Raw genomic sequence first — 19,076 nt, forward strand, 5'->3', positions numbered from 1 at the left:
CAGCTCTTGGCTGAGTCCTTTGAATGTTTAATGTAGAGGAGACTGGAAAAGTTGTGAGGTATTTGGATTCCAATCAATCTTTTCCTTTGAAATTGATCCTGAGATGTAGGAAGCTTGATTGCTCAATCCATAAATAGGAATGTTTGTGGTGATCCTTTCTATCATATTGGGCTCAGAGGATACATTAGGTTTGTTTTGCCTTTGAACATTGATTTCTTGCTGGAGCTTGTATCTGCACTCCTCAATGTAACCTCACCCAAATGTCATTCTTTATATTAGAGCATGATGAGCTGTCAGCAAGTTACCAACAATAGAGAATGTTGTCAGAAGTGATCCTTTCCTAACCTAGTGTGAGCATGTGTTTTGACTCTCTGGAGTTTTGAAGTATTATTTATGCAAACAAAGAATTGTCAGTGATCTTCAGCATTGTGAAATTGCAAGGTGGTGGCTTGTTGCAATATATGGCAGGTCAAGTAGTCTTCTGTTCCATTAACACTGCAGATGTCTTGGGTAAGGCCAGTTCATGGAGCTGCCTCTCTCTTTCTCTCCCCCCCTCCTCACTCCGCCGCACCCCCACAACATTAAAGGACAGGTGTGGACCATAAGAGTATTATCTATGACTGACAACTCAGTTGTCTGAGCCCCCATCTCATCAACATATGACTAGGTTAGTCCACAGAGAAACTCCTGTGCACTCATGCTGACTATCTTCATTCCCACTCCCCCAACCAAAGGAGCAATGTTTGCAGCTGAACCAATCTGCATGTTAAAAGTCCAATTTACTCGGTCACATGTTTAGAAATGTAGAATGGGTTCACAAATTCTTGTTTTCAAATCCCTCTATGGACGCTTGCTCCTCCTGATCTCTAATCTGCTACAGCCTCTGAACTCTAATTCTGGCCTCTTGAGATCCCTTATTTCCATTGTTCCACCATTGGCCACCATGTCTTCAGTTGCCTGGGTCCTAAGCGCTGGAATTCCCTCCCTAAACCTCTCTGCCTTTTTATCCCCCTCTCCTCCTTTAAAACTATCCTTAAAACTGCTTTTTGACGAAGTTTTTGACAATCCGAATACCTCCATATGTGACTGGGTGTCAAATTTTGCTCTCTAATGCCCCTGTGAAGCACCTTAGGAAGTTTTATTATATTAAAGGCGTGATATAAATGCAAGTTGTTGTTTACATCTGCATTATTTTTAATAACTGAGGGGCCAGGAGAACTTGATTGCTCCTCTTGTCGGGTAAACCAAAACTAGGAACCATAAATACAAGAAGTAGAAACTTCTTTGCTCAGAGAGTGCTGTGAACGTGAAACTCTCTGCCACATGAAGTAGTTGAGGCGAATAACATAGATGTATTTAATGAGAAGCTAGATAAACACATAAGGCAGGAAAGAATAGGATATGTTGGTTAGAGTTGGATGAAAATTTGTGAGAAGAGGCACTTCCGGACCACAACCACGGACCAGTTGGGCCGAGTGGCTTGTTTCTGTACAGTAAATTCTGTGCAATTATATGTATATAAAACCTGTACGTACCTTGTTTAGATTTATTCCACAAATAAATAAGTTCTTAGTATTGAGCTGTGCCTCCTCTCAATGGACAGACTTTTGTCATAATTCCTGAAAAGAAGAGAGTTGACATTTTGGTATGTGTCATAATTCAGCACTGGTAGGTGGAATAAGGGTTCTCTGTCATGATCTGGGGCACATTTTATTGTTTAATATTGGGCAGGAAAAAGTACAATACAAATCATGGAGGAGCAAGAGTGACTAATGATGTTGAACTTGTGAATATTGTGTATTTTTTTAAAGCTGCAGTAACAGTGCTTCAGCTGTTTAAAACCCTGCTGTGTCTTACTTTGTGGGCCACAGGATTTTATGATGCCTGCTAATCTTATTCTCCACCGCAAAGGTATACTTATACACTTCAAGTAGCAAAAGTTGAGGTGATTTTTAATGTTGCTAATTTTTTTTGTCTTTTTCCCCTCCAGAGTGCTATTGAACTATTTGTGAACAGGTTGGACTCAGTGGAATCTGTCCTGCCTTATGAATATGCTGCGTAAGTAAATTTAGCTTAATTAAAAGTCTTTGGAATATTTAAAATATTTATTCACCTAATGCAGTGTATTTTCTGGCTGTGTTTAAATGTGCAAATAATATAAAAACATTGCACTGTAATTAAAGGTATGTTGAGCTGGTAAAATTGCAGATGAGATGAGGTCCTGAAAATGTTTCTTCCTGATAAAGGTTTGATTTCTGTCAATTGGGCGAGGAGAAGCGCCCCTCGGAAAACCTCGGTCAAGTACTGTTTGGTGAGAGGATTGAGTCATCTCCGTACAAGGTATGAAATACTGTAGTTCTTATCAAAAAGGAACACTATCCTAAGTTGCTGTTTTAATGCATTGATGCAAACATGTCTTGTTCTAAAATACCAAAATAGCTAAAGGAATGGATAGTGGCTCCTCGTTCAGTGAGTTTATGAAAGTAATATCCGAGTTAGACAAAAACCCCAAGTTTAATGCTGGTCCCCTGCCGAGTATGATTTCAGGTGACTAATGTTCGCAGTGCTCGAGGTTGGGAAGGAGAAAATTGTTCAGGATTTCCACAGATTCTGTTGCTTTTAAATGGAATGTCTTTTGAATCAAGCTGCCATAAAGCTTTCCCTAGATGGTGGGTTAAGAATGCTGAGTGCAAGGATTCTTATCCATTTCCAAATCAGCTGAACTGCATAGAAGTCATCACACATAACTGTCAATGATTGAAATGTCATAAAATTATAGCAAATTTTAAAAAGGCAAAGTGCCGTAACTTCCCAACTCCCCAGCGCTGGATTTGGGGACTACCCCCAAAGATGCACTGGGGAAACCCTCTCGGAACTTCAAAGGTCAGGGTTTGCATGGCAGTTGCCCAGAAGTGCAAACCAAAGAGGTGTTGAAGGTGGTGATATTATCTAAGGAATGTGATAATAGGTGACATTAAGGGTAGAAAGCAGGACGAGCAAGGTATAGATAGCCCTAGTGGGGGTGGGGTGGGGTGAAGGAATCGAAATAGGCTAAAAGGTAGAGATAAAACAATGGATGGAAATACATTTAAAAATAATGGAAATAGGTGGGAAAAGAAAAATCTATATAAATTATTGGAAAAAAGGGGGATTGGAAAGGTGGTGGGGATGGAGGAGAGAGTTCATGATCTAAAATTGTTGAACTCAATATTCAGTCTGGAAGGCTGTAAAGCGCCTAGTCGGAAGATGAGGTGCTGTTCCTCCAGTTTGCGTTGAGCTTCACTGGATCGTTGCAGCAGGCCAAGGACGGACATGTGGGCATGAGAGCAGGGTGGAGTGTTGAAATGGCAAGCGACGGGGAGGTCTGGGACATGCTTGCGGACAGACCGAAGGTGTTCCACAAAGCGGTCACCCAGTCTCTCCAATGTAGAGGAAACCACATTGGGAGCAGCGAATGCAGTAGATTAAATTGAGGGAAGTGCAAGTGAAATGCTGCTTCACTTGAAAGGAGTGTTTGGGCCGTTGGACCGTGAGGAGGGGGGAAGTAAAGGGGCAGGTGTTGCACCTTCTGTGGTTGCATGGGAAGGTGCCGTGGGAGGGGTTTGAGGTGTAGGGAGAGATGGAGGAGTGGACCAGGGTGTCACGGAGGGAACGATCCCTGCAGAATGCCGCCGGGGGGGGTGAAGGGAAGATGTGTTTGGTGATGGCATCATGCTGGAAATGGCGGAGGATGATCCTTTGAATGCGGAGGCTGGTGGCGTGATAAGTGAGGACAAGGGGGACCCTATCATGTTTCTGGGAGGGAGAAGAAGGTGTGAGGGCGGATGCGCGGGAGATGGGCCGGACATGGCTGAGAGCCCTATCAACCACCGTGGGTGGAAAACCTCGGTTAAGGAAGAAGGAGGACATGTCAGAGGAACTGTTTTTGAAAGTGGCATCATCAGAACAGATGCATCGGAGGCGAAGGAACTGAGAGAATGGGATGGAGTCCTTACAGGAAGCGGGGTGTGAGGAGCTGTAGTCGAGGTAGCTGTGGGAGTCGGTAGGCTTGTAATGAATATTGGTGGACAGTCTATCACCAGAAATTGAGACAGAGAGGTCAAGGAAGGGAAGGGAAGTGTCAGATATGGACCATGTGAAAATGATGGAGGGGTGGAAATTGGAAGCAAAATTAATAAATTTTTCCAGGTCCAGACGAGAGCATGAAGCAGCACCGAAGCAATCATCGATGTACCGGAGAAAGAATTGTGGGAGGGGGCCGGAGTAGAACTGGAACAAGGAATGTTCCACGTACCCCATAAAGAGACCGGCATAACTGGGGCCCATGTGGGTACCCATAGCCACACCTTTTATTTTGAGGAAGTGAGAGGAGTTTAAGGAGAAATTGTTCAGTGAGAGGACAAGTTCAGCCAGACAGAGGAGAGTAGTGGTGGATGGGGATTGTTCAGGCCTCTGTTCGAGGAAGAAGCAGAGAGCCTTCAGACCATCCCAGTGGGGGATGGAGGTGTAGAGGGATTGGACGTCCATGGTGAAGAGGAGGCGGTTGAGGCCAGGGAACTGGAAATTGTTGATATGATGTAGGGTGTCAGAGGAATCATGGATGTAGGTGGGAAGGGACTGGACAAGGGGAGAGAGAATGGAGTCAAGATAGCAAGAAATGAGTTCCGTGGGGCAGGAACAGGCTGACACGATCGGTCTGCCGGGACAGTCCTGTTTGTGGATTTTGGGTAGGAGGTAGAAGCGGGCCGTCCGAGGTTGGGAGACTATGAGGTTGGACGCTGTGGAAGGAAGATCTCCAGAGGAGATTAGGTCAGTAACAGTCCTGGAAACAATGGCTTGATGTTCAGTGATGGGGTCATGGTCCAGGGGTAGGTAGGAGGAAGTGTCTGTGAGTTGGCGCTCAGCCTCTGCGAGGTAGAGGTCAGTGCGCCAGACAACAACAGCACCACCCTTGTCAGCAGGTTTGATGACAATGTCAGGGTTGGACCTGAGAGAACGGAGTGCAGCAAGTTCAGAGAGAGACAGGTTAGAGTGGGTGAGAGGAGCAGAAAAATTGAGACGACTGATGTCACGCCGACAGTTCTCAATGATAAGATCAAGAGAGGGTAAGAATCCAGAGGGAGGGGTCCAGGTGGAGGGAGAATATTGGAGGCGGGTAAAAGGATCCGTTGAACGGGGTGAGGACTCCTGCCCAAAGAAGTGAGCATGGAGACGAAGGCGGCGGAAGAAGAGTTCAGCATTGTGCCGATCCCGAAATTCATTGAGATGAGGGGGTAAGGGTATGAAACTGAGTCCTTTGCTGAGCTTAAAACCGCCTCTTCTAACTTCTGGGTACCTATTGTAAAGACAGAGAACACCCTCCCAGGGAATTCCCTCCACACCCCAGACCCCCTTGGGATTCCCCTCACACCGCAGATCACCCAGGGGTCTTCCCCTCACCCCCAACTACCCCCCTACCCCACACTGTATTTCCCACAGCCCCGACTCCCCACGGGATTCCCTCCTGATCCAACCTGACTCGATCCCTCCCACCGCCTCAAAACTGCTTCCCCCCAACCCCCCCACTACCACCATCTCCTCTGCAGACCCTACTCCCCTCCTGACGTGACTCCACTTCTAACCTCTGACACCACCCCACATCTCCCACCAATGTCTGCACCCCTGATGCCTGACCCCACCCCCCAATCCATTCCCTCCCCCTCCAATTCTGGCAGCAGCACCCCCCCCCCCACCCCGGGACCCACAGACCTCCAATTAGCACTCAGGAAAGTTATGGCCCAAAGTAAATGAGGGAAGAATACAAAAACACTTGAAAAGTTTTTGACAAATATTTCCTTTCCTGCCCCATCAAAAAAATGCTACTGTGCTACATTTCCTGACTGATTCACTCAAGTTTCCCTTTAAGAAGCACCAATAGGTTTTAGCAAAATTGAGTCCCTTTTCATCAGACTGCTTGTTATTAATGCACTTTCTGTTCCGGTTTGCATAGCATCCCTTTCAATTTAAGGAAGCGGTCAGGGCTGCAGTTAGGTGTCTGGAGTACTGGGAAACCAGACCAAGAAAAGCTAACCCTCCCCATGCCTGCCATCGGGAAACAAAAAAATTAAAATTCCTCATCTCTGATTAAAAACTTGTGGAGGAGCATGGCCATGAAGTTTTTCCTTAATTCTGTGGCTTCACATCCGTGGGTCATCTCATGCCACATTGCTGCCTAACAGCAGTAAACTTTAAAGCAGTGTCTCTTTTGTGCCTTATCTTCTATCAAGCTGTGTTATCACATTTGTTATAAATTTGGACAATTATTTTCTTTGTGTGTACAAGCACAACAGGGAAATATTTAGAAATAAGGAACAATAATGGACCTTTTCATCGTCTTTATTGCACAACTGTTGCTGTGTTATCATTCGGTTGAATGCAAGGAAACAATTTCTAATATTGCGAAGTTATATATTTGTTTTTCTCACTTTAATATTTTCTGGCTCTTAATTTTATTCAGCCTTTTTTTTTCCTACTTACCCTGTGTTGATCTGTACTTTTTCTTTTCTTATTTTTACCAGTTTTTCTTTTCTCCTCAGTCCCTATTCGTTTCTTCATGTTCTTTCTTGGGAGCGTGCATTTTAGCAACTTGCATATTTAAGCGCCTTTAACGTAGGAAAACATTCCAAAGCACGTCAAAGGAACATAATGAGACCGAAATTGGCATTGAGTTGAAGGAGGAAATAATAGGATGGGTAACTAAAAGCTTGGTCTACCCCACTTTCACCTAATTAATTTAATGGGCACCAATGTTAGATAGTAATGAACTGGTGCAGGTATATACATGTAAAAAAAAATAATTCTTTGCATGTGGAGTGGCATAATTTCAGAGGCTTTTTATTCTGTGCTATCTTGTATTATGGGAATGAACAACTGTTAGCACTAAGATTGTGATGTTTGAGATTTTTGCTCCTGCAACATTGGACCTGAGGAGTGTCCTGGTTGTTTTCAGCCCCTCTCACAGCCTCCCCAAAAAGTACTCTGGAAAGGCCTCAGTAATTGTTGAGATTAAGGGAAGAGGAGGGATTATGGCGTGGCCTGTCGTTACAATGCATATAACCGTGAGCTGTATTATGGTTCAGCCAAAGCAGGACCCTAGGTTATTGAAAACAACTGAAGAACTGTTTATTGAATTGCAGTTCCACTTTAAGAAGAAAGAAGTGTGTGTGCGTGCCTGTACAAAAGAATACAATCCAGAGAACAAAGATGACAAATCAAAGGTGGCATTTCTGAAGAATGGCATATATTTAAACTATCAACATCATTGGTGAGTAGCTAGTGAGAAACAGTTTGCTGTGGCTTTTAGTTAAAATTGTAAGCTTTATTTCCTTTGGTTACTAACATTTCAAGCTAAAAACTGTAATGTTACAATTCCATATTTCAATCATATTGTTTCCACCAAGATTGGTTGTAACTTTCTTATAATTGACCGGGTATTTCTTTTTAAAAAGGGTACCTATAATTGCTGTTATAAATCACTGCTACCTTACATATCACTGCTTTATTTCTTCCTGATGCACACACAAAGGTGACTGTCAATACATGTTTCCCTTCAAAATGGAATCTCAGTGATGAATTGAAGTGCCTGATAACAAGACATTACTAATGGAAAAAACATATAAAGCTATTTAAACACATCCTTTGCTATGAGACATTGTTTGGACGGCTCCAGCATGCAGCCATCTGCAGAGAATTAATGTAACAATAGAACCCTGTACCACTGATGCGGAGCGAGCACTACTTAGACAAATGGATGTAGCTATACTGATTTGTAGCAAAAAAGAATTATTCATATGAGGAGCAGCTACACTTGTGTAACTGACATTTCATTGTTACATGGAAGTTTACCCCACCATGGGTTCTCTAAATACAGGGTTTGTTCTTGATTACTGCATCGAAGGGACACGCCCCAAGTACATAACATAAGAAATATGAGTAGGCCATCCAGCTGATCTACTTCAACACCATTTTCCTGCACTATCCCTGAACCCCTTGATGTTTTTAATATGTAGAAATCTATTGATCTCAGACTTGAACATACTCAACAACCGAGCCTCCACAGCCCTCTGGGGCAGAGAATTTTAAAGATTCACCACCCTCCAAGTGAAGAAATTCCTCCTCAGCTCAGTCCTAAACGGCCTGCCCTTATTCTGGCTCTGTGCCCCTGGTTTTAGACCCTTCAGCCAAGGGAAACACCCTTCCTATATCTACCCTGTCCAACCCTGTAAGAATTTTTATATGTTTGAATGAGATCACGTCTCATTCTTCTAAACTTCAGAGAATAAAAGTCAGTCTATTTAATCTTTCGTTTTAGGACAATCCCTCCATCCCAGGAATTAATTTAGTGAACCTTCATTGCACTCCCTCTTAGGTAAGGAGACCAAAACTGCACACACTGTTCCAAGTGCAGTCTCACCAGTATTAAAGGACTTGCATTTATAAAGTATCTGTTGCCTCCTCAGGATGTCACAGTGCTCTTCACAACCAATGAATTACTTTTGAAACGCCAATTTGTACACAAGGTCCCACAAAAGGCAGAGATAAACAACTAGTTAATCTGTTTTAGTGGAATTGGTGGAGGGATAAATGTTGACACGGGTATCATGTCCTTTGTATTGCCCCATGAGATCTCTCGGACTTCAGTTGTAACAATCGAAAGACAGCACATTGAGGTCTTGAAGCAGCCCTCAGTACAGTACTGGGATTTATACATACATTCTTGCAGTGGAACTCGAACCCCTGACCTTGCAATCAAATCCAATTGAGTCAAACTGACAATTACAAGATATAACTTTCAGTAAAATGCTAAAGCTTAGCATGTCAATATTCTATAAATTCTTAAACTTGTGCATTTAAGTTTTTCATGGAGAAGATTCCTTCAACTATTTGGGTATAACAGGAAGCTAAATTTTATCTTCCTTGCTAATGAAATTGGCTTTTCTGATTGCATAATAGTGGAACTATATTCTTTTATGTAAGATCATAATTACTTCTACAAAACTGTTTAAGCTCAAGAGTTATAGAATTGCAAGTGCTTAATGATTTAATAGTGTTTATTTGTGTAGGTTACCTTGTGACACCTACTGTAGTGGAGGAGCGAATGTAACTAACAATTTCAGGGAGTGGATTTCTGGAATACATCGTTGATGTCAGATATTACAATGACATGCAATTACCATAATAGGTTCGAGCCAAAGAGAATAAGGTAGATGGCCAGGGGGCCCCTCCCCCACCGTTGAGGGAGACCACATGGCCCAACACCAATTTGAGCAAGGCTGGGAAGAGAGCTGGTGGAAGATTTGCAGTCTTTCCAGAAGGAAAGAAATCTAGTAAGCCCATCATGTGATTCCTACAGGCCAGTCGCATCACTGAAGGAGAAATGGGGTCACGGGTTCTGTGATTCTTATGAATTAATCAAATTGTTGGGAGAACGATGGAAATCTGGATGATTCCAGAAACCAATCAAGCTTGAGAAAGGTTGTATGGATTGACCAGGCAATAGGATATCCAGAGAGTAACGCAAATTCAACGCTGCCTTAATAGCGTAGATAGATGTATTTGAGATGGACTTTGGTATTTCGTGCTTGTTGTTTCTTGTTTGGGTTGTAGCTACCATTGTCTACCTTTTGCGCTCGTTTTTGACAGGAAATTGGAGGCGTAATATTGTAATACTATTCAAAAAGCTCCACTTATATTTTTCCATAAATGTTCATGAAATGAAAGCATGAATGTTCAGCCTTTCAAAAGTTAGTGTATATTTGTGAGCTGATGTCCCTATAAAATACCCTGTACAAGAAATTTTGCAATCCAGCCATTGATGTGACTTTTGGCATGGTTTGTTACTGGCTATTGAAACCTGAATTATTTTCTTGTATTCTCCCATCATTTCCCCTCTCATTGCTTCATTCCGTGTTACATTTTTGGTTCAGTATGTGATCTTCAACCTTAGAAAATATGCACACTTGTTCTTGAAAATCAGTGTTTTTTTTTCGCAGTGGGAAGAGTGCAGAGTTTTTAACAACCTGTTGAAGAAAGGCTGAGTGCCTGTGTATTTTGTTTTGCAACTTCTCAATCAGTGTCTGTACTTTATGGACCAGCTTGCATATAATCTTCAAGATCTGCTGGGCATCATTGCATCTCATTTAATTTAAAATGCCTGTAATGTCTGAAATATAATGTGATCAGGAGTTAACTTACAGTAGGCTACCAATCCATCTGGCTGCTTTTCTGCTGTAGAGGCTGTTTGCATGCTGACTGTTTGGGCAGCAGAAACAGTGTGATTTCCCGTTTAGTGTTTTGTTGGTACTGGCTTAAGTTGAGCGTGTGGGCAAGTGCAGCCATACATCAAGCCCGCCAAGTTTGTACTTCAGCCACCAAAGTTTCGTGCAGTTCTCGAGATGCTGATGGGCTGACCTGAGTTGGTTCCCTAAACATCACTTGCTTTTATGTGCATGCAGGAGACTGGAAAATTTATTTTGTACACTGTGTTGGCAGGAATGGAGAGGTGCTAAAGAATGCATGATGAGTAAAATTGAAAATTCGAATACCTTCCTAATCTAATCCTAACTCGCACCCAAGTCCTCTTCACGAGTCACTTCTGTGCTCGCTGACCTACATTGACTCCCAGTCCGGCAATGCCTTGATATTAAAATTCTCATTCCTGTTTTCAAACCTCTCTGTGGCTTCGTCCATCCCTACTCTGTAACCTCCTCCAATTCTACAACCTTCTGCGATCTCTGCACTCCTCTTAATTCTGGCATCTGGAATGTCCCTCATTTTTATCACTCCGCTGTGGGTGGCTGTGTCTTCAGCTGCCAAGACTCTGGAATTCCCTTCCTAAACCTCTTCCTCTCTCTACCCCTCTCTTCTCTTTAAAGATGTTTCTTAAAACCTGCCTCCTTTGAACAAGCTTTTGGTCACCTGTCCTAATATCTCCTTGTGTAGCTCAGTGTCAGATGTTTCATAATGCTTCTGCAAAGAACCTTGGGATTATTGTAATGTTAAACATGAGTTGTTGTAAAGATTGCCTTTTGCTTATCTATACATATGATAGAGAAGACATTTAGTATGATTTTTCAGGTTGCACTTAACCTTGTTGTTCTTGCAGGATCATTGATAATATGCCTGTCACATGGTGCTATGATGTAGAAGATGGACAGAAATTCTGCAATCCAGGATTTCCCATTGGTTGCTACATAACAAAAGATGGCCATCCAAAAGATTCTTGCATTATTAGTGTAAGTTTATGCATGCTTTCACATATTTGGACCTGGACCTACTACTACTCCAGCCCTAATTACTAAAAGCACATCATTTCCTTGACCAAGGATTTAAACAAAATGTCATTTAGTGAACAACAAAGATTGCAGCTGATCAATTGACCTACTGATACTTGATAGATATCCAGAAAAACAGACCAAGTGAAATTATAAATATCCTTTACATGTGTGACTAGCTACCCAAATCTAGTATATCAACATGGATTATACTTTTGCACTGACTGACTGACTGACTTGGGCATCAGTGTCATTCTCTTTTGCCGGGTTTGTCTCCACTTTTAATTTCTTGAAGGTGCTAACTCTAGCTGGGAATGTTCCCAGAGCTTCCATGCCCAGTACTGGCACATCAGTACCTTGCCCAATTGGCTATTCTTCATATATGTTATCAGGCAATTGGAACATCAAAGCTGATTCTAGTTTTGCCCTCGTCTGCCATCTGTGCACTTAAACATTTCTAGCAGGTGGTCACTGTTTAATGATCAGGAGTGGGGAACCTTAGCTAATGCTGTTGTTGCTGTTGTCCCCCAGGAGTACGTATATATAAATTTTGGCACCCCAACTCCTGTCTCTTCTGTTCGGCACAGCATAGTGGGCTACAAGGAAAGCTCTTTATTTACAATCTAGGCTACAGGATAAGGGTTCTCAACACAGCCCTTTTCAGTTTTTGAATTGTTTCCGATACCATGCTTTCTTTTTGACCTACCTGGACCCTTGAGTTTGTGATTCAGGTTTCGTGGGTCTGCCACGTTTATCACGGTAAAACAGTAGGGGGAAAGTTGATCTTGCTGTGGGTGCCCAGATGCAGCATCCCTTTGTTAATGTGGTTTAAAGCTGACAGTCCAATTGAAAGGATGCTATTGTGTCTAAGGACAGGGCATAAAGTTTATATTGAAAAGAAATGCACAATGTTTTTTCTGTGCATACATACACAATTTTGCTTTGAGGTACATGTTTTTGTATTACCTCTAGTGCGGTGGTATGTTGAATTACATTTGTGGTAGTTTTCTTTGTAATTCCTCATTTTAATGACTTATCGTAACCATTATGCATGTTATGAAGCTTAACAGGAATAATCACTGACTCAACTTAATGTACGTAAGCTACTCGAAGTTTGTAAATTAATCTTGATGCAAATCTTGGACTTAACAGAAACAATTAAACAGCTTACATGCCAAGTTAATTGAAAATCTCAGTTTTTGATTGCATCTATTTTTATGATCTTTTCATCTTCTATTTTATAGTCTGCATTCAATGAAAAAGACACTTACTATATCTTCAATCATGTGGCTATCACAATATATTTCCACAGTGAAGATGGGGCTGAAGCAAGACTTGTGGCTGCTAAGTTAGAACCAAAAAGGTATGCAAATAGTTAAATGGAATAAGAAGAACATCTCGAGAAATGAAGTGGTCACTGGACGTTACGCACTTCCTTATGTTCTCAAAAATATTAAAAATCATGTGTGCCTGAGTGCACCTCCTGTGAACTTTGACCATTATAAACTCTCGTGTCACTATTTATTACGGAAAATGGTAGTGTGAAACTTGTCAGCTTGGTGCTGGCTGAAGAGCACATTCTGTGGCATGTAGTTCAAAGCCACCATCTAAGTACAGGAACTTGATGCTTTTCAATGCATTCGAATAATAAGCCAGACAGAAAAATGCTAATTTTGCAAAGGAGCAGCGCATCTTCCGATTTTTTTCATGTCTTACCCTCCCCTGAAGTTGCTGTCTATTTTGTGCATAGGTAACATGAAGCAATGTTAGTTTCACAGTAAATTCTGGCCTAGTAAGTTGACGCAGGCAGTTTCATTATAAATGTGAACTCAGAATTTCAGTGTGGAAATAAAAATGCAAGAACAAAGCGTCAGATTTTGAAATGGAGATTGAATTAAGTCTGCATGCCCTGGTCCAATTATCCCCTCTTGCTCACCCCATTTCACCCAAAGATTCTTCTTGATCTTAACTCCCCATGTGAAACCCACAGGAGATTAGCTAGTAATCTTTTATTCCTTTAAATGATCCAAGGTTTGCGAAATGACCTTTTAACTAATGTTGAACGAATATATTCTCGTTTGTCACTTCCCCAACCCATTTAAAACAGGTGTTGTATTATGTAAAAGCAAAATAGTGTGGATGCTGGAAATCTGAAACAAAAACAGAAAATGCTGGAAAAAACTCAGCAGGTCTAACAGGTCTGACTCTGAAGAAGAGTCATAGGGACTCGAAACGTTAACTCTGTTTTTCTCTCCACAGATGCTGTTAGACCTGCTGAGTTTTTCCAGCATTTTCTGTTTTTGCTGTATTATGTAACTTTCCAAATAAGGTAGATAAGCAAAATAACTGCTGCATGTTCGATAGAGATTAGATAAGAGACATCTAACATGCTTGATATGTGCTTTTATTTTTATACCCACACTGCCTCCTGAAAATCAAACTGGAGTACTGAACTTGCAATTAATTTCTTTATTGAATGAAATTTGATTTCAAGTTGACCTAATGCTCCTGGTGCATACATACCTGACTCCAATTATTTAAAGCATACATCCTGAAAGGATGCACAGCATTCTTTACTTACTCAACTCTTAATTAAAACTTTGCAGCACATGTGCCGTTGTTGACTCTTCTGTACCATAAGCTCGTTTTGCTGCTCTTCACTCGGGTCAGATGAAACCTGGGCAGAAACATAATTCTGTAGGTATACTGTGCTTCATGTTCTGCAAACTGCTTGCAGTACCCCAGTGCTGTGCTTGATTGGATCTGACAAGTGCGTGATAAACTCTGTCTATGTCGTAACATTATGGCATTATGTTTGTAATTTGCTGAATAGTCACGTTTAATAGCTTTGTCACGAGTGAATGAGTTTGGGAGAGAATGATTATTTGTGAATACGTTGATGTACGTTTGTGAGCGGTATCTATTCAGTTTCAACGTGAGTATAATGTTATGGTTAAAAATAAAGTGAGGAAAGCAGTTGGTGCTTTCTGGTATTGTTCAATGTATAAATCTTGTATATCAGACCTTAATGAGCAAAGGATGTCAATTGGAAGGCTTTCTTCCCTCCCTCCCTCCCTATACTGCTGCCACCCTGTCACACCCACTTCCAAAATAAACTGTCGAGGCTAGGGGGTCAACTGAAAATTTCAAAACTGAGATTGATAGATTTTTTTGTTAAACGAGAATATTAAGGAATACGGAACTAAGGTGGATAGATGGAGATGAGGTACAGACCGGTCGCGATCTAACTGAATGGTGAAGCAAGCTGTGGTGCTGAATGGCTGCCTCCTGGTCCTTCATTCCTTGACGTGCACTCCCCACACAGGCCTAGATACCCTCCAGCTTTCTACCAGAGCAAAAAGGGCAGGTTGCATGAACTAGGAATGTATTCCCTCAAACACAGATCAAAGAGTGTGATCTATTTAAGGTGCTTAAGATGATTAAGGAATTTGATAGGTTAGATAGAGAGAGACTATTTCCTCTGGTTGGGGTTGGGGTGGAGAGGGTGGTTAGGAGTCCAGAATAAGGGGCCTTAAGGTTAGAGCTAGGGCGTTCAGAGGTGATGTCAGGAAGCCCCTTCTTCACACACAGGGTAGTGTAAATATGGAACTCTCTCCTACTATAAGCTACTGAGGCTGGGGGTTAATTGAAAATGTTAAAACTGAGATTGCTAGATTTCTGTTGGGTAAACGGGTGTTAAGGGCTATGGAATCAAGGTGAGTAGGTAGGGTTAAGATACAGGTCGGCCAAAATCTCACAGGGTGATGGAACAGGCTCAGAGGGATAAATGGCCTACTCCTGCTTCTACGTTTTCTTCTTGTAAGCCTAGGTCAGGTTCAGACTGAGGTGAAATGATAGTGTACTAGCCCGTTGTATGTCCCACTCCCCAGCAAAATTATAGAAATTAATGGTTTGAGGTTTTCCTCTGTCAATCATAGATCGATGTTCGAGGTCAAATAGTTGTTATGCTATATCCACATATACCTGTACAGCCTAAGCATCAGCAGTCAAATTCATTTTCCACTCAAGCAGAACAAAGATTTTTTTGTTCGTAACTGGATAACAAAATAATTGCTAGCTTTGTAGAAATTTTTAGTCCTGATGGGAGAAAATTGCTTTCCATCCTTAACTATACATCCTTAATTTATGTTTCAACAGCTTCAAGCACGCAAACGCTGATAAGCCCGACTGCTCAGGACCACCTATGGGCATCCCTAAAACGTTTGGAGCAAAATTTAGTATCGCCTACACCTACTCTGTTAAATATGCTGTGAGTAATGTTTTTGCACTGTTAACTTGCGTTGTGAGCCAAGGTGATGGGCCAAGGTCCACAGTTTAGGATGCCCTCAAGATTTAAAAAAATTAAGAGTATTCGGCGTAAATGAGATGATGCTTCACTGGGGTTTAAAAGGCCGTAGCTTGTAGGAAAAAGATGAACCAAGGGAGTTAGAGTTTTATTGTGAAACTTCCATGAAAATGAGTTCGGACAGAAAATTCTGCTAAGTTCTGGGCAAATAAGGGTGTGCAGGCTGCCATATTTCTGGTTTGACAAGGGAAGGTTCAGAAGAACCATCCAACTGTAAGATTAGCAGTAGAAAGGGGCAAGAAATTGAGAGGGAGATTTCCCCCATTGCACTACAAAAGGAACGCAAACTTTGAGCATGAAAGATGAGCAAGATAGTGGCTGAGATTTGAGGGAAGGGGTTATTGATGTGCAGAAAGTTGAATAGAGGACAGAGCTCTGGTTGGCCCCTGGTTTAATAAATAACGAAGCAGTGACAGCGACAGAGCCAGCACAAGTGTAGAAAATTCAAGGAGACTGGACAGCCATTTTGGTAGGAGATTATATGAGAATAACTTCACAAGGAGTAAGTATCGTCGGGCCCTCGAAGTTTGAAGATTTCTAGAGAAATGACAAAATAAAATGTTCATTATTAGATTTATGAAGCAAAATTTATATTGATGAATGGTAATGCTTTATTTTTTTAAAAAAATATTTTCCAGAAGCAAAGTGCAGTGATAGATTGCTTAGCTGTCCTGAGACAAACCTCTGGGAAAATCTGTGTGTCTTGGTACAGATGTATTGCGAAATGTTTTGTTTAACAGGTTAGAGACTTTTTGGCTTGTAACGAATAGGGGAAGAAGGTGCCCAAAAGCTTAGGCAGTGCACTTTTAACACCCAGCCTGTTGCAGGGCCAGCATGTAGAACTGTGACGGCAACATGCTCTTGTGTGATATGTATCTGACCAAAAGAACTGACTGCATGTGGTAATGGCCTTGGGGAAGTCAGCAGAATATCATCAGTGGTACTAAATTACTACCTTTCTTTACTCACTCCATCTGACCGATTTCCATGTGAAGGTTCCTTATCAGTTAACTGTGTGCAACTAGTTCTAAAAGTCCCAGCAGAGTTTCTGACAGTCTGTAACATTTTTCTATTTCCAGGCATCAAATATCAAATGGGCATCAAGATGGGATTACATTTTGGAATCTATGCATCACACAAACATTCAGTGGTTTAGGTAAGGAATCATCTTAACTCTTTATTGTACTGGCTTTGACACACGTGTAGACAAATAACCACGTGAATTTCAATCACAGCAAAACATTAGCATAGTTGAAGGTTGCATAACGATAACAAATATCTGAAAGATTATAGGACAGTTGCGATTGCTTTAAGCTTTTCATTCCAAGTGTGACTGAGATTGCTTTCAAAATTAATTCCTGTATGTAGCTTATGTGATGGCATCGTGTAGGCCACATGTTTTATTGAAGAACTTCATTGCCGTCCAACTGTTTTTAGGGTGTGCGGTACAGTGCCACTTGGCACGTGCACAGGAGAGGAAGGTTAGGCACGTGTCTTCGATGATTCTGTTTACTTGAGATTTGATTGTGGGAAAACTTAAATTCTGCATTTTGTAGCTTTTGGACCTGACTCAAACCTTTACTCTGAAGTCTTTGAGGTTTTTATATGTTTATTTAAATAATATTTAGAAGGAAAGTGATTTTTTGAGGTGGAGTTCCATGTGCTTTTAAAACTTTTTAGAAACATTTGTTTACGTTGCCTGACAGTTTTGAGATATTCACAATTTCCTCTTTTTAACAGGGTGTTGATACCTTTTCATGTTTTGTTTGAATGTGAGGTCTCCTAGTTTTCTACTTTATTCAAGAAGGAGGTCAAATTGATGATATATGTGGATACCAAAAATTTATATTCCCCCTGAAACTGTTGCTAGTGTGATGGCTGGCTAAAGTTTTCAGTTTGCGTGTTGTAACATTGCAAAACTGTTTCAATATAAATTCAGGTCACTTTTTTTTTCAAAAAAAAAGGTAATTGCACGTAAATATTCACCAGAAATGAAACATCAAATTCGCAGTGAAGAACCATCTCTCTCTATCTGCTGTGGCTCATCTGTCTTGATTAAAACATAAGACCCACTGTTCACACATCATTGTCTTGGTTCCATTGTTGTAAACAGAACCAACACAATTCCCCAAGAGTCCAGTGCATGTTATGATGTACAGTGAAGCTGTTTATTGGTGCGATTCAAACCCCTTCTATTAAGACTCAAGTCAGTGAATAATGCATGTGAGCTAGCTTGTACCAGTTGTATACAGTTGAGAGTCCTAACCTCTGCCAAAAATATGTGCTCCCATGCCTACATATCTCCAGTGATGCTTTATGTTTTGCCGAGGGTAAGACATTTTAATTGTGTGTACTAATGTAAATTGGATGTTGCAGCAAAGATTGTGTTATTCAATAATTCAAGAGTTAACATACTGGACAAACTCTTGTTACACAATATCGTTTTCCCTTTCTTCCCTCCTCCCCTAAATGCAATGATTCTTGATGGGATATAGTTCTTCAACAAAAAGTTGTGTTTGCTTTACATTTTTTGTATGTGAGCTGAGATTGCAAGTTTTGATTGGATGAGTATTTAATCATAAATAACTTTGTGGCAGAGCCTCGTTTAATGAGCTGGATCTCATTGGATGGAGCACCTTGCGAATGCCATGTTAGACTTTATCCCTCGCACTTCAGCTGAAAATTGTTTTACCCAGTAACTTGCTGGGAGTGAGAGCTGATAACGAGGCATCTGGGACCTCAGTGAATGATGGGACTAACAGCCTGTTTCCTTAACCAGTAAGATTTAAGCATTGAGAAAGAAACAGAGGGACAATGGAGAAGGAAATTGGGTGAATTACAGTCAAATCGGGGACAAAAAGAGAAATAAAGGGAGGGAAAGAAGGATTGGTTTGAGAGAGAGATAAAAAGAAATTGGCATCTTTAAAACTTGAGAACAATTTACCACCTGAAGGAATGAGACTTCCCAGTTTAAATCATTCCCTTTCTGGGCCATATGGGTATTGCTGCAGCAATTTTTACCCAGTTAAAAAGGTGCTTGTTAATTACCAGACTTAACATTCTGCAGCAAGTTTAATGGGCAATATGCAAACCCAGCAAATTCTTAAAGTAACAGGGAGGCTATTTGTGTGAAGCAGCATAAATTGGCCATCAAATCCTGGTGATTCACAACTCATGATGCATCACTTCGTCCCTGAACTTCTGACTGATTTGTGTGTTAATAAGTTTGAAAATGTGCATCTGCAGACAGCGAGTAAAGGCAGTGGTCCGGATCTTGCTGTAAAAATAACAACATTACACTGATGCACTGAGATTAATGAATTGATAACTGGATTCCTGATTTTGAGAGGTTTTTTCCCTTTTTATTCATTCATGGGTTGTGGGCTTCGCTGGCTGGG

At 41.3% G+C, this 19,076-nt stretch overlaps 1 protein-coding gene across 1 annotated transcript in view; it reads left to right on the plus strand.

Moving 5' to 3' along the window:
* Positions 1-19,076, plus strand: part of tm9sf2 (transmembrane 9 superfamily member 2) — a 47,687-nt gene that overhangs the window by 8,469 nt on the left and 20,142 nt on the right. The window contains exons 2-8 of the mRNA XM_078546036.1: positions 1,991-2,058; positions 2,247-2,340; positions 7,176-7,303; positions 11,144-11,273; positions 12,557-12,675; positions 15,471-15,582; positions 16,758-16,834. Of these exons, the coding sequence (XP_078402162.1) occupies positions 1,991-2,058; positions 2,247-2,340; positions 7,176-7,303; positions 11,144-11,273; positions 12,557-12,675; positions 15,471-15,582; positions 16,758-16,834 (728 nt within the window). The remainder of the gene's footprint in view (positions 1-1,990; positions 2,059-2,246; positions 2,341-7,175; positions 7,304-11,143; positions 11,274-12,556; positions 12,676-15,470; positions 15,583-16,757; positions 16,835-19,076) is intronic.

Source organism: Cetorhinus maximus, chromosome 7 (genome assembly GCF_964194155.1).
Source record: "Cetorhinus maximus chromosome 7, sCetMax3.hap1.1, whole genome shotgun sequence".
Lineage (NCBI taxonomy): Eukaryota > Metazoa > Chordata > Chondrichthyes > Lamniformes > Cetorhinidae > Cetorhinus > Cetorhinus maximus.